This window comes from Nerophis ophidion, linkage group LG08, assembly GCF_033978795.1.
Source record: "Nerophis ophidion isolate RoL-2023_Sa linkage group LG08, RoL_Noph_v1.0, whole genome shotgun sequence".
NCBI lineage: Eukaryota > Metazoa > Chordata > Actinopteri > Syngnathiformes > Syngnathidae > Nerophis > Nerophis ophidion.
In genome coordinates, this window is record NC_084618.1 from 54,941,029 (window position 1) to 54,957,210 (window position 16,182).

General features: G+C 41.1%; 1 protein-coding gene across 4 annotated transcripts in view; it reads left to right on the top strand.

Annotated features, from left to right (window-relative positions):
- Nucleotides 1-10,273: 10,273 nt before the first annotated feature.
- Nucleotides 10,274-16,182, top strand: part of ep300a (E1A binding protein p300 a) — a 98,220-nt gene continuing 92,311 nt past the window's right edge. For 3 of the 4 annotated variants that reach the window (XM_061908984.1, XM_061908983.1, XM_061908985.1), the window contains exons 1-2: nucleotides 10,275-10,795; nucleotides 13,436-14,106. In XM_061908984.1, the coding sequence (XP_061764968.1) occupies nucleotides 10,702-10,795; nucleotides 13,436-14,106 (765 nt within the window). In that variant the 5' untranslated portion in view covers nucleotides 10,275-10,701. Of the gene's footprint in view, nucleotides 10,796-13,435; nucleotides 14,107-16,182 lie in introns of all 4 variants that reach the window. The other variant, XM_061908982.1, reaches the window with a different exon arrangement.

Sequence of the window (16,182 nt, forward strand, 5' to 3'; positions counted from 1 at the left end):
CCTATCTCAGCTACAATCGGGCGGAAGGCAGGGTACACCCTGGACAAGTCGCCAATACGTATATATAAATATATATATATATATATATATATATATATATATATATATACCCCGCCTTCCACCCGATTGTAGCTGGGATAGGCACCAGCGCCCCTCGCGACCTCAAAGGGAATAAGCGGTAGGAAATGGATATATATATAGTCCTGGGTTCAATCCCGGGCTCGGGATCTTTCTGTGTGGAGTTTGCATGTCCTCTCCGTGACTGCGTGGTTTCCCTCTGGGTACTCCGGCTTCCTCCCACTTCCAAAGACATGCACCTGGGGATAGGTTGATTGGCAACACTAAAATTGGCCCTTGTGTGTGAATGTGAGTGTGAATGTTGTCTGTCTATCTGTATTGGCCCTGTGATGAGGTGGCGACTTGTATATATATCCATCCATCCATTTACTACCGCTTATTCCCTTTGGGGTCGCGGGGGGCGCTGGTGCCTATCTCAGCTACAATCGGACGGAAGGCGGAGTGCACCCTGGACAAGTCGCCATCTCATCGCAGTATATATGTATGTATATACATACAGTATACATATATATATATATATACATATATATATATATATATACAGTATATACATATATGTGTGTGTGTGTGTGTGTTCATGCAGCACCCCAACATTTTTTATTTGCTTCAAATGTCCTGCCCTGTGCCCCCCCCATTTCATCATGATCAATTAATTAAAGGCAATGATCATAAGCAATGTCGGTATCGACAATGTACTTGGTATCGGATGGGTCCCAAATTTAAGGGGATCACAATGTCCATTATCTTTTATGTTTTTGGTAACTGGATAATCATTAATAAGTCAACTATGCTATCCTTATATGTAATTATTTCTAAAATTAAGTTTTGAAATATGTTTGGATACATTTTTCTCTCTATTTTGTTCAGTTAGACTGCCATGGTCAACCATCAAGCAATACATATCTTGCATGCAACATGTCCCAGCTGCATGCAAGATATGCACACTTAACAGCCCATGAAAGAAAAGACACAGAGGGCTCCAGAAAAGCTTCTCGTGAGTGGGCGACAAAACTTGAAAAATGGGTAATGCCCCTAAATTATTGGATACAGCCTGAACTACTGTGAGTGTAAAAATCTAAGTAAACATTAATCAACTTTACAACTTGTACGCTGTTACCTTTCCTTTGATTTTAACACCTTGTGGTACGGCAGAATAAGACAGAGATAAATAATGATATCCTGCCTTAAAGATGTTAATATATTTTGCACAGTGCAGTACTCTGGACACCTCTGCCAGCCAACATGACCTCCATATGTATAACCTCCATGTTGGCTGCGCTGTGTGACTTGTTATTTACATGCAACATGGTCTACGGCACTCAACATGGATATACACTTATATGAAGATACTGGCAGTCAGTTTGAAACGTGTCCACTTCTCTTTAATTGGTGCGAGACACAGAGTCATGCAAATGCAAAGTAAAACACAGTGCACTGGTTAAAGAGCAAACTGGCTCACATTTCCCTGGATTGGATCCAACTTGTAATAGTTTTCATCAATGGATAGCTGACCTCTTTTGGACCTACCCTGCCCGGTTTCGGAGCTCTGGGTTTCCTTTCACTTTCAGCTGTTGGATCAATTCAAATCAGTCCCTCACCAGTAGTGGATAAGAGATGCTCTGTCTTTCGTGAAGTTGGAAAAGATAAGGCACAGCCTTCAGGATCTGTCACAAAGTATGACACTCAGGAACATACAGGTCTCTGGTTGAGTTCAAAGTTTGGGAGACAAATACAAACGTACATCTAACACAATTTCCCAACTCATATAGAAACGGGGTTTGTATGTTTGCAGTGACTTCCTATAAACACTAACGTGTTACTGTTGCAAAAGTAACTTGGGCTACTGTAAACACATTGGCAGATCCTTGCATTGACACTTTGCTAGCAAACATACATCACTGGGGTCCAAACTAGTGATTTAAGTTAAAGTTAAAGTACCAATGATTGTCGCACGCACACTACATGTGGTGAAATTTGTCCTCGGCATTTGACACATCCCCTTGTTGACCCGCTGGGAGGTGAGAGGAGCAGTGGGCAGCAGCAGTGCTACGCCTGGTAATCATTTTTGGTGATTTAACCCCCAATTCCAACCTTTGATGCTGAGTGCCGAGCAGGGAGGTAATGGGTCCCATTTTTATAGTCTTTGGTATGACTCGGCCGGGATCTCAGGGCGGACACTCTAACCACTAGGTCACTGAGGCGCTCCTCAAGGAACACCTTTAAGTACCCTCTTTTTCGCAATGTGATTTGTATGACCAAGATGTTGCTGTATTGCTTGTTTACTTCAGATGCACTCAGTAATTATTTATTTATTTTTTTAATAAATCTGTCCTTTCCAGCCACTCAAGCAAATCATATTGTTGATGTACTGTGGATGTTCTGTTCATATCTGCTGTACCGATGTACTTTACAAAAGAGAAGTGTGGGACATTTCTCTTGTTGCCTTTTTTGTACAGTATTTAACTTTATCAAATGTTTGTATGTATTTAGTGTTTGGTGCAGGTAGACCGGAGCAGGGGAGAATAGAATGAAGAAAATAAAGGAGACAGAGGGGGTTAGTGTGGGGACAAGAGGTGGACAAGAACGAGAGAGACTAACCCAAAAAAAACACAAAAACACAACTACATCAGCAAATACAATATATACAAATATGATACCACGAATGATAAGGAAAAACAAATTATTGAACTAGACAGTAGTAACACAGTAATGACAATGAACATTATTGCACTACAAGTGAAACAGAAATAACATAAACATTACAATATGGATGAGTAGTTACCTCTATTATCAACATTACGTTCACTTTAAATGCAACAATACACAAATATAATTATTATTTGGATTACAAAACAAAGGAGTGAAAGAGAATGGAGGACAAAGATGAGCGGACCTTATTAATATTCATTAATATATTAATACGACGTGTATATACGACAGATATTGCCCTCCAAAATAGTCTCTCTCTTTTTGATGAAATAACATTGGAGGAATTGCAACAGTGTGTAAAGGGGATAAAACAAACAACGTGTTTACTTGACCCACTTCCTGGGAAACTTATCAAGGAGCTTTTTGTAATATTAGGTCCATCAGTGTTAAATATTATAAACTTATCACTTTACTCTGGCACTGTTCCCCTAGCATTCAAAAAAGTGGTTATTCATCCTCTGCTCAAAAGACCTAACCTTTATCCTGACCTCATGGTAAACTACCGGCCGGTGTCCCACCTTCCCTTTATGTAGAAAATCCTCTAAAAAAAATTGTTGCACAGCAACTAAATAAACACTTAGTGTCTAACAATCCCTGTGAACCCTTTCAATCCGGTTTCAGGGCAAATCACTCTAAGGAGAAAGCCCTCGTAAAAATGATTAATTATCTATTGCTAACGATGGATTCTGATGCGCCATCTATGTTGCTGCTTCTTGATCTTAACTCTGCTTTCGATACCGTCAATCATAATATTCTATTAGAGCATATCAAAACACGTATTGGTGCATTGAGCTAAAATAATTTGACCAGGAGTCAAAAGCCGATTGCATGTAAAGTAACAATATATATACACACACATATGCACAGTATAACCTATACAAATACTGTATATGTGTACATGTACATTTTACAAACCCTGTTTCCATATGAGTTGGGAAATTGTGTTAGATGTAAATATAAACGACATACAAATATTTGCAAATCCTTTTCAACCCATATTCAATTGGATGCACTACAAAGACAAGCTATTTCATGTTCAAACTCATAAACTTTATTTTTTTTTGCAAATAATAATGAACTTAGAATTTCATGGCTGCAACACGTGCCAAAGTAATTTGGAAAGAGCATGTTCACCCCTGTGTTACATCACATTTTCTTTTAACAACACTCAATAAATGTTTGGGAACTGAGGAAACTAATTGTTGAAGCTGTGAAAGTGGAATTTTTCCCATTTTTGTTTTATGTAGAGCTTCAGTTGTTCAACAGTCCGGGGTCTCCGCTGTCGTATTTTACGCTTCATATTGCGCCACACATTTTCGATGGGAGACAGGTCTGGACTGCAGTCGGGCCAGGAAAGTACCCACACTCTTTTTTTTACGAAGCCACGCTGTTGTAACACGTGCTGAATGAGGCTTGGCATTGTCTTACTGAAATAAGCAGGGCCGTACTTGGATGGCAGTACATGTATGTACCTTTCAGCATTAATGATACCTTCACAGATGTGTAAGTTACCCATGTCTTTGGCACTAATTCATCCCCATACCATCACAGATGCTGGCTTTTGAACTTTGCGTCGATAACAGTCTGGATGGTTCGCTACCCCTTTGGTTCAGATGACACGATGTCGAATATTTCCCAAAACAATTTGAAATGTGGACTTGTTAGACCACAGAACACTTTTCCACTTTGCATCAGTCCATCTTAGATGATCTCGGGCCCAGAGAAGCCGGCGGCGTTTCTGAATGTTGTTGATAAATGGCTTTCGCTTTGCATAGTAGAACTTTAACTTGCACTTACAGATGTAGCGACAAACTGTATTTAGTGACAGTGTTTTTTTGAAGTGTTCCTGAGCCCATGTGGTGATATCCTTTAGAGATTGATGTCGGTTTTTGATACAGTGCCGTCTGAGGGATCGAAGGTCACGGTCATTCAATGTTGGTTTCCGGGCATGCCGCTTACGTGGAGTTCAGATTCTCTGAACCCTTTGATGATATTGTGGACCGTAGATCAATCAATCAATCAATCAATGTTTATTTATATAGCCCCAAATCACAAATGTCTCAAAGGACTGCACAAATCATTACGACTACAACATCCTCGGAAGAACCCACAAAAGGGCAAGGAAAACACCCAGTGGGCAGGGAGAATTCACATCCAGTGGACGCCAGTGACAATGCTGACTATGAGAAACCTTGGAGAGGACCTCAGATGTGGGCAACCCCCCCCCCCCCCCCCCCCCCCCCGCCCCCCTCTAGGGGACCGAAAGCAATGGATGTCGAGTGGGTCTAACATGATGCTGTGAAAGTTCAATCCATAGTGGCTCCAACACAGCCGCGAGAGTTCAGTTCAGAGCGGATCCAAGACAGCAGCGAGAGTCCCGTCCACAGGAGACCATCTCAAGCGGAGGTGGATAAGCAGCGTAGAGATGTTGAAATCCCTAAATTTCTTGCAATTGCACTTTGAGAAACGTTTTTCTTAAACTGTTTGACTATTTGCTCACGCAGTTGTGGACAAAGGGGTGTACCTCGCCCCATCCTTTCTTGTGAAAGACTGAGCATTTTATGGGAAGCTGTTTTTATACCCAATCATGGCACCCACCTGTTCCCAATTAGCCTGCACACCTGTGGGATGTTCCATGTAAGTGTTTGATGAGCATTCCTCAACTTTATCAGTATTTATTGCCACCTTTCCGAACTTCTTTGTCACGTGTTGCTGGCATCAAATCTAATGTTAACGATTATTTGAAAAAAAAAAAAAAAGATCAGGCTGAACATCAAATATGTTGTCTTTGTAGCATATTCAACTGAATATGGGTTAAAAAGGATTTGCAAATCATTGTATTCCGTTTACTGCGATGAGGTGGCGACTTTTGCAGGGTGTACTCCGCCTTCCGCCCAATTGTAGCTGAGATAGGCACCAGCGCCCCCCACGACCCCAAAGGGAATAAGTGGTAGAAAATGGATGTATGGATGTATTCCGTTTATATTTACATATAACACAATTTCCCAACTCATATGGAAACCGGGTTTGTATATTAATATATGAAGTGAAGTGAATTATATTTATATAGCGCTTTTTCCTCAAGTGACTCAAAGAGCTTTACATAGTGAAACCCAATATCTAGGTTGCAATTAGACCAGTGTGGGTGGCACTGGGAGCAGGTGGGTAAAGTGTCTTGCCCATGGACACAACGGCATTGACTAGGATGACAGAAGCAGGGATCGAACCTGCAATATCATATACATATATGATACATATACACACACATATATATACATATATGTATGTGTGTATATATATATATACACACATATATATACATATATGTATGTGTGTATATATATATATATATATATATATATATATATATATATATATACATACTCACAATGTATATGCAATATATATGCAATGTATTTATATATTTATACAGTTCTGAAGTATGTGTACTTATATAGATATATTAAATATTTGTGTAATTGAATTAAATAAGAATGTAAATAAACTTGATATCAAAATCACTACAATAACTTCAGTTGATTTTTATTATTATTTGTTCAACTATGTGTGCTGTCTCAGAGTGATCCGTGATTACATTTACACAGCTGTTTTTACATGTAATCTGCGTTCGCAATGCTTTAAGTTTGCATATTAATTTCATATCAAATTAAAGAGGAATATTTACCAAACATTTAAAAATGTTTGATAAATATACTGTAATCAGTTATACAGGTCCGGTGGCCATGGATGAAGTGCTGGCTGTCCAGAATCGGGACCCAGGGTGGACTGCTCGCCTGTGCATCGGTTGGGGACATCTCTACATTGCTGACCCGTCTCCGCTCTGGATGGTCTCTTGCTGGCCCAACTATGGACTGGACTCTCACTATTATGTTAGATCCACTATGGACTGGACTCTCACTATTATGTTATAGCCACTATGGACTGGACTTTCACAATATTATGAGACCCACTTGACATCCATTGCATTCGGTCTCCCCTAGAGGGGGGGTTACCCACATTTGCGGTCCTCTCCAAGGTTTCTCATAGTCATTCTCATCGACGTCCCACTGGGTTGTGAGTTCTTCCTTGCCCTTATGTGGGCGCTGATCCGCGGATGTCGTTGTGGCTTGTGCAGCCCTTTGAGACACTTGTGATTTAGGGCTACATAAATAAACTTTGATTGATTGATGATTGATATCATCCATCATAAACTCTTAACAGATTTATATGTGTGTAATTTTAAATTATATACAAGTGTTTTGAAATGTCACAAAGTTCACTGAGCAGGATGTGGGTTATGTGTGACCATGTGTTGACTTTATTTTTTTGGTTATAGTTACTTTACACCATGAGTGGTAAAAGTTGTTTGGATGGGGTCATATCAATCAATGTTTACTTATATAGCCCTAAATCACTAGTGTCTCAAAGGGCTGCACAAACCACTACGACATCCTCGGTAGGCCCACATAAGGGCAAGGAAAACTCACACCCAGTGGGACGTCGGTGACAATGATGACTATGAGAACATGATACTGTGAAAGATCAATCCATAATGGATCCAACACAGTGGTCAACACTCTTCCAAATTAAGATCATGGTCAGTGACCATTGTTTCTATCTTCGCCTACGAGAGGGCATCAAATCGATCCACACGGGATTCAATTTCTGCGAAATCACGCCGCGGGCGAATATTTTTGTTAAACTTGCGATGTCTCACAATGAAGATTCCGGCAGTCTCGAGCCTTAGTTTGGACACCCCTGACGTAGAGATTAATTAGGAGCGTCAAATGAGTAATTTGTATTTTTAATTTGTAATTTTTATTTGTTTATTGATTTTCAAACACATATTGGACTACCAATTGACATTGGTAGTCCAACAAACATCAAATGCTTTTTTTTGTGAAGTGATAATCTTTTTAAATTAGATTAATCACATTCTTGAACTGAGATTAATCATCATTTATCAGAGGTGATTATTTGCTTACACAAATAAAATTTGCTTAAGAAAAAAATCCCAATATTTGGATACAAATACAATTCATGGTCAAAATGTCATACATCGCCTTTAAAATATATATATTACTGAATTGCAAGTTATTAATTTGCTCAAATATTGGTGACAATAAGTTTAGTAAGAATTAAGTGCACATTTTATAAGTAGTTCCTTTTCTAATAAGAGTCTTTTGAATCGCTCTTAGTCTGATCCATCACCTTGGACGAGTTTAAATTAATGGGGAAATTGTCGCTTTCTCGGTCCGAATAGCTCTTGCTCCTTGAGGCTATGATTATAAACAATGTGAGGATGTGAGGAGCCCTACTACCAGTGACGTCACACGCACATCGTCTGCTACTTCCGGTAAAGGTAAGGCTTTTTTATTAGCGACCAAAAGTTGCAAGCTTTATCGTTGATGTTGTCAACTAAATCCTTTCAGCAAAAATATGGCAATATCGCGAAATGATCAAGTATGACACATATAATGGACCAGCTATCCCCGTTTGAATAAGAAAATATCCTTTCAGTAGGCCTTTAACTTTCTAGTGGCTTTGTCTCGGTATGCCTGTGCGGTGTATTTCTCCACGTCTTCCAAGTGCGTTTTGTCTTCTCAACTCTTTTTGAGTGTGTCTTTTGTTATTTTTTTTCACTCCTTGTGAGGGCTCTTTTTGTTATTAAACATGTATTTTGGGAGTCTCTGCTTTGGAGTCCTAATCTGGCATAGCTGATCTAGACATACTGTATATTAAATTTTATAAAATTGCCTTTTCAAAACTAAATTAGGATTTTGTGTTTCAGTTTGAGTTTATACATTTTTTTTTTATGATTGCATGTTCTCCCCGTGACTGCCTGGGTTCCCTCCGGGTATTTCGGCTTCCTCCCACCTCCAAAAACATGCACCTGAGGATAAGTTGATTGGTAACACTAAATTGGCCCTAGTATATGAATGTGAGTGTGAATGTTGTCTCTCTATCTATGTTGGCCCTGTGAAGAGGTGGTGTACACCCTGGACAAGTCGCCACCTCATTACAGGGCCAACACAGATACGGACAATGTTCACATTCACACTCTAGGGCCAATTTAGTGTTGCCAATTATCTATTTAAGACAAAGTTGGTGTTTGGTTCAGGGAGTTTAGCATACATCGCGTTGCATCATAAATACACACATTGGAGCAAAGTCTGGAAACATTATTTGCATAATTCAATTTTTGCCCAAAAAATCTACTTTGGCAGGTAAACCAAACCGATTGATTAAATAAAAAAAAACAATTGCGAGTTTGTCATCCATCCATCCATTTTCTACTGCTTGTCCCTTTCGGGGTCATGGGGCGGGATGCTGGAGCCTTTCTCAGCTGCACATGGGCGGAAGCCGGCGTACACCCTGGACAAGTCGCCACCTCAACACAGGGGTCAACACGGATAGACAGACAACATTCACACTCACATTCACACACTAGGGCCCATTTAGTGTTGCCAATTAATTACCTATTTAAGACAAAGTTGGGGTTTTGTTCAGGGAGTTTAGCATACATTGCGTTGCATCATAAATGCACACATTGGAGCAAAGTTTGGAAACATTATTTGCATGATTCAATTTTTGCCCAAGAAATCTACTTTGGCAGCTAAACCAAACCGATTGATTAGATTAAATTAAAAAAACAATTGCGAGTTTGTCATCCATCCGTCCATTTACTACCGCTTGTCCCTTTCGGGGTCGCGGGGCGGGGCAACGTGCTGAAGCCTATCTCAGCTGCACATGGGCGGAAGGTGGTGTACTCCCTGGACAAGTCGCCACCTCAATACAGGGCCAACACAGATACAGACAACGTTCACACTCACATTCACACACTAGGGCCAATTTAGTGTTGCCAATTACCTATTTAAGACTAAGTTGGTGTTTGGTTCAGGGAGTTTAGCATACATTGTGTTGCATCATAAATGCACACATTGGAGCAAAGTTTGGAAACATTATTTGTATGATTCAATTTTTCCCCAAAAAATCTACTTTGGCAGCTAAACCAAACCGATTGATTAGATTAAATAAAAAAAACAATTGCGAGTTTGTCATCCATCCATTTTCTACTGCTTGTTCCTTTCGGGGTCGCGGGGCAGGGTGCTGGAGCCTATCTCTGCTGCACATGGGCGGAAGGTGGTATACACCCAGGACAAGTCTCCACCTCAACACAGGGCCAACACAGATAGACAGACAATGTTCACATTCACACACTAGGGCCAATTTAGTGTTGCCTAAGAAACCTATTTAAGACAAAGTTGGTGTTTGGTTCAAGGAGTTTAGCACACATTGGAGCAAAGTTTGGAAACATTATTTGCATGATTCAATTTTTGCCCCAAAAATCTTCTTTGGCAGCTAAGCCAATCCAATTTATTAAATTTAAAAAAAATGCAAGTTTGTCAGTTTATGGTAATTGTTGTTATTTGGAGGGGTCGAAATCAGCATGGGCTCAGCCACCAGCAGCACCATCACTTGGCAGGCGAACGAGCCGCTTGTACCCGATCCCACTCCGCTGGAAAGGAGGCTAGAAATGACGGATGCGGCCATGGAAGAGACACACGGGGACGGTGTATTGACATCCCAGGAAGCCGTGCAAGTTTAGCGTGGAAGCAACTACCTCTTCACTTCCACCGACTCTTTCCTCCTCCTTCTCCGGCTGGCAGAAATTTATAAAGAAGAAAAAATCCGCCGAGGGAGGGAGGAGGAGGGGGGTTGATTATACGCCGAAGCTGAAATCGAGAGGCGAACCCAGGGAAAGAGTCATTCGTACACGGGACTTTCCCCCTCTTAATCCCCCTAAAGGAGGGGGAAAAGTCGCAATATTGGATACAAAACGGAATGAGCTTCTAACGGCGTGAAAACGCCCTCAATTGTGAATACTTTATATATTTTTATTCCGAGGAAAATATGGCCGAGAACGTTCTGGACTCTGGCCCGCCTTCAGCCAAGAGGCCTAAGCTCTCCTCTCCGGCACTTTCCGCCTCTGCCAGCGACGGAAACGGTACGTTTGTGTTGGAATAAATCACGCATACACTTGTTTGTAAAGTTTCGCTCCTTTTCCCACCCATTTGCTGTGTGTGGAAGAGGGAAAAGACGCGGGATTTTCTGTTGTGTTTTTGTCGTAGCATGCTAAGGTTAGCCCGCTAGTAGTAGAGTGTGTTTCGGACGTGAGGAGGGAGTCCTCCCAGCTAGCTCGCCTGCTAGCAGCTTCGAAGACTGACTCAATGGCTCTTTTAAAATAGGGCTCGATAGCTAAAGTTAATACGTGCTCTCGTTGGGGTAAAGTTTTCACCTTCTAAAGCTTCATCAAACTGTCAGCCCGGCCTTCTCTTGAGGGAGCTAACATTTGAAATCTCTTTCCCCCCCTTCATCACAAACCCAGCTGTCCCCTGGCTGTAGGCAACCGCTAATAGTGATAACGAAAGCAGAGCTGGTCGACAATTTTATTGGCCTTTTTACAGAGCTAACCGCGGGCCCTGGTGGGTAAACTTTGACTGTCATGGCTTGTGTTATGGTGTATAAAGACTGCTGGCCTGATCGTTAAACAAGGTAGCATGGAGTATGGACAGCGCCATGTCCAAACATCAAGTTAGCCAGGAGACACTCCTCCATTCTAAGCCCATTCCTTTTTTACGTGTCCTAGCTGTAACTCTAATCTTCTATAGCTTAATCGTTCCGCCAGTACACGCATTTATTATACTTTAGTATGGTACATTTAAAGATGAAGGTACTTTACTGTTCCTCTCATGTTAGGACTGGCTCAGACTGGTTATGGTTTGTTTATTTCTAACATGTGTAGAGATACAAAGTGTTACATCTTATAATCTACATATTTTAATTTCTCTTTACAACATGTTCGAAAAGGAGTAGAAAGAAGCAAAGCTTATTTATTTTTCAATTCATAGCAATTACCGGTTCTAACACATTTGTTCACTTCCTGTTCTAATTTTGTAACACGGTTTACTATACCGGGCAGCACGGTGATAGAGGGGTTAGTGCGTCTGCCTCACATTACCAAAATCCTGAGTAGTCTGGGGTTCAATCCCGGGCTCTGGATCTTTCTGTGTGGAGTTTGCAAGTCCTCCCCGTGAATGCGTGGGTTCCCACCTGGTACTCCGGCTTCGTCCCACTTCCAAAGACATGCACCTGGGGATAGGTTGATTGGCAACACTAAATTGGCCCTAGTGTGTGGATGTGGGTGTGAATGTTTTCTCTCTATCTGTGTTGGCCCTGCGATGAGGTGGCGACTTGTCCAGGGTGTACCCCGCCTTCCGCCCGATTGTAGCTGAGATAGGCACCAGCGCCCCCCGCGACCCCAAAGGGAATAAGCGGTAGAAATGGATGGATGGATGGGTTTACAATACTCCCATCCTCACCTATGGTGATGAGCTTCGGGTCATGACCGAAAGGACAAGATCACGGGTACAAGCGGCCGAAATGAGTTTTCTCCGCCGGGTGGCGGGGCTCTCCCTTAGAGATAAGGTGAGAAGCTCTGCCATCTGGGAGGAGCTCAAAGTAAAGCCACTGCTCCTCCACATCGAGAGGAGCCAGATGAGGTGGTTCGGGCATCTGGTTCCAATGCCACCCGAACGCCTCCCTAGGTAGGAGGCAACGGGGAAGACTCAGGACACGTTGAGAAGACTATGTCTCCCGGCTGGCCTGGGAACGCCTCGGATCCCCCGGGAAGAACTGGACGAAGTGGCTGGGGAGAGGAAAGTCTGGGCTTCCTTGCGTAGGCTGCTGCCCCTCAACCCGGCCTCGGATAAGCGGAAGAAGATGGAGGGATGGATGGATGGTTTACTATACTGATGTCTAAATGCAAGAGTTCTTTTAATTGTTTGTTTGGTTATGATTCACCTAATGAAATGAAAAATATTTTATTTTTAACAAAGTTCAAGATGTCTATCCAAATTATTCTTCCTTTTACTTTGAAAACACTTATAGATTGAACAACCCTTTAAATTAGATTATATTAGTATTTAATGCCACATAATGATATGTCAAAAGTTATACATGTTGTAAGTGCATACAGGTCCTTTTAGTAGTACAGATATTGGTACTGGCACCATCAAAATGACTGCATTATCAAATGATTTTCTCAAGTTAGTTTGTAGAAAGGAGCTGTCATCGATCCTACAGTGTGTCAACAAAGTAAACCTCATGTGTGATTTTTGAATTGAGTTCTTTCCAAAAGCCAGAAGAAAGCATATGCAAATACAAGTGATTGTAAAGGAGTGGTGATCCAACAAGAAAGCATTCACATGTTTTATAAATGTTTGAATTGGATGGTTCATATTTAAGAATAAAACAACGCCACTTTTGGTCACAGTGGCCAATCTTGATTGTTGACATATTAATAGTTTTTTTGCTGTTTATCTTACTATCAAACTAAATTATGCTCCTTCTAGCTTTGGAAATATTTCTGTGATCATGCCAGTTTATTTTCCAAATGGTAACATGTTGAACTAATTGTACAAGTTGTATTTTAACTGTGCATGCAGACACTTTTGGGTGTGTATTTGCACAATGTGTATAACCTTACCCTTACCTGCAATGTTGTGCACTGTCTTGCAGCATGCTGTTGTATTTGTACATCAATACAATTTAGTACAATTAACAAAGTTTACCTCCTCCATTTCAGATTTTGGCTCACTGTTTGACTTGGAGCATGACCTGCCAGATGAGCTCATCAGCACTAATGAACCAGGCCTTGTCAATGGGGGAGATCTCAACCAGTTGCACACCACGCTGGGGGGAGGCCCTGGGGTTCTGGGTCCTGGTGGAGGTCCAGTAGGAATGGGATTTGGTCTTGGTCCAGGAGGAGGGACTGGAGGTATTAGTGGAGGCCAGGATGCAGTGGCCAAGCATAAACAGCTGTCAGAGCTGCTGCGCTCAGGTGCGCCAACGTCCAACCCACAGGGGCTCCAAGGGGCCCTGGGGAGCCCAGGAGGGCCCACTGCTATTGGGCAACACTTGGCAAATATGAAGGCTTGCCCTGGCCAGTTACCTCAGCAGATAATGGGGCAGCAGCACCTCTCTCCTCAGCAGCAGGCAAGCATGATGCAGCAGAATGCCGTCGCTGGAATGATGGGCGGTATGAACAGGGCCATGATGGCGGCGCAGCAGAAAGGAAATAACGGACAGTCGCAACCAGGCATGTTGGGGAACCAGGTGATGAATGGTACTCCAAGGATGGGCTTCGGGAATCAAGGAATGGGGGGCAACAGCAACCTGTTGGCTGAAACGTTACAGCAGCAGGCAGGTGCAGGCCAGGGAGGCATCAGAGGCCAACAACCAGGAGTGCTGAACAAGGTAATGACTCTTTCAAAGTGTGCAGGAAATGCATAAATAGTAATATTTATTACAGCATGCATAAACGTTTATTGTTTGTAAGCTTGATTGACATTTTTGTTTAAGTGTCTGTAATACATAACTGTAGATAATGTATTTAGTGTGCATGCCCAGTGTTCCAGTTTGTGGAAATGAGAAGGTGAAAGAAAAGGTATTGCTCCGGGTCCTGAAATATTCTCAGCTAAATTCCTGTAGACTATTAGAGAAGTCATTTAATTCCAATTAGGCTATGTTATTGCTTCACAGACAGTAGCCAATTATGCTGACCTAAAAGGTAGTTAGTAACCAGACCAAAAAGCCAAGTAGATATTGTTGTCTCATCTCGGTACAAAATTAATATTTTCTATTAGTTTATAGGGTTGTCACGATACCATAATTTCAGTAGACTATACCGATATCCACCAATTTCAATGATTCTCGATACTTGTTTGTTGCCACATTAAAAAAATAACTGAACCCCTGTACTTTTAAATTCACTACTTTATTAAAAACTGTTTAAAATTTTAAGTATTTAAGATTACTGTGCTTTAATTTTTTGCATAAAATTAAAATTACAATAGCAGCTGCAAAGAGGTAATATACATCAATACTTCCCAAAAAGAATAGGAGGGTCCAACAGCCTCCCAGTTTATAGAAACAATCATTCAAGTTTACTTTTGTAGCCCTTAATCACAAATGTCTCAAAGGGCTGCACAAACCACAACAACATATTAGACTTTGGTCCCACATCAGGGCAAGAAAAAATTCTCAATGGGAACAACGTGAAATCCTACAAGGAACCGCAGATGTTGGTAACACCCTTCAAGTCCCTAGGTGACCAATGCAATGCATGCCGAGTGGATACGGTTAATAACGTCAGAGTCCAGTCTATACTAAGGCCAGCAGGGGATCTTCTTGTATGTAGACAAAACAACAATACTGTGCTTATAAATATTGTCATGAACAATAGTCAATTATTTCACATTCTAAAAAGAACAGCAATGACGTAGACCCCTCAGGTATATAAAACAAATAATAATGTTTATAATGCATATTTTTTAGCACATCCAGTAATGAAGTGAAAATGCTTGGGTTGCACACCGTGATAATGCATATACTCCCTTGGCTTGTGGTGGCGGATCTCCTCTCTAACTTGCACGGAAAATACTTTCCTTCCCGCTTGTATTTGATTACCAATTAAATGACGCATGATACACCTCGCTTTCACTTTTAATATGTACCTCTACTCGCTAAATATAACGACAAAGTGGATTAAGTGCTGAGTACTTCACATATCATTTCTGATATGGTGTGTTGTGATGTATGTTATGCTACAATCCCATCGTTCCATTATAATTTGATTATGACCGACGGTAAACTTGAAGCGGGCAGCTTAGCCGCATTCGTGACAGGCCTCCACAAATAAATAAATATATGGGAAACTGGCTCATTTTATTCAGACCAAAAGCGTTCTTCTTTGTCATTGACTCTGCACACGTGCAAAGAATTGACACGGCTCCTCGAGGAAAAATGTGTTGTACGGTGTTCGGTACTGACGATACTGAAAAATGCAGCCATCGATTATTTTTTTGACTTGGAAACTGAAGGATCCATACTTTTGACAATCCTATTACCGTATTTTTCGGACTATAAGTCGCAATTTTTTTCATAGTTTGCCCGGGGGTGCGACTTATACTCAGGAGCGACCTTTGTGTGAAATTATTAACACATTACCGTAAAATATCAAATAATATTATTTAGCTCATTCACATAAGAGACTAGATGTATAAGATTTCATGGGATTTAGCGATTAGGAGTTACAGATTGTTTGGTAAACGTATAGTATGTTCTATATGTCATAGTTATTTGAATGACTCTTACCATAATATGTTACGTTAACATACCAGGCACGTTCTCAGTTGGTTATATATGCGTCATATAACGTACACTTATTCAGCCTGTTGTTCACTATTCTTTATTTATTTTAAACTGCCTTTCAAATGTCTATTCTTGGTGTTGGGTTTTATCAAATACATTTCGCTAAAAAATGCGACTTAT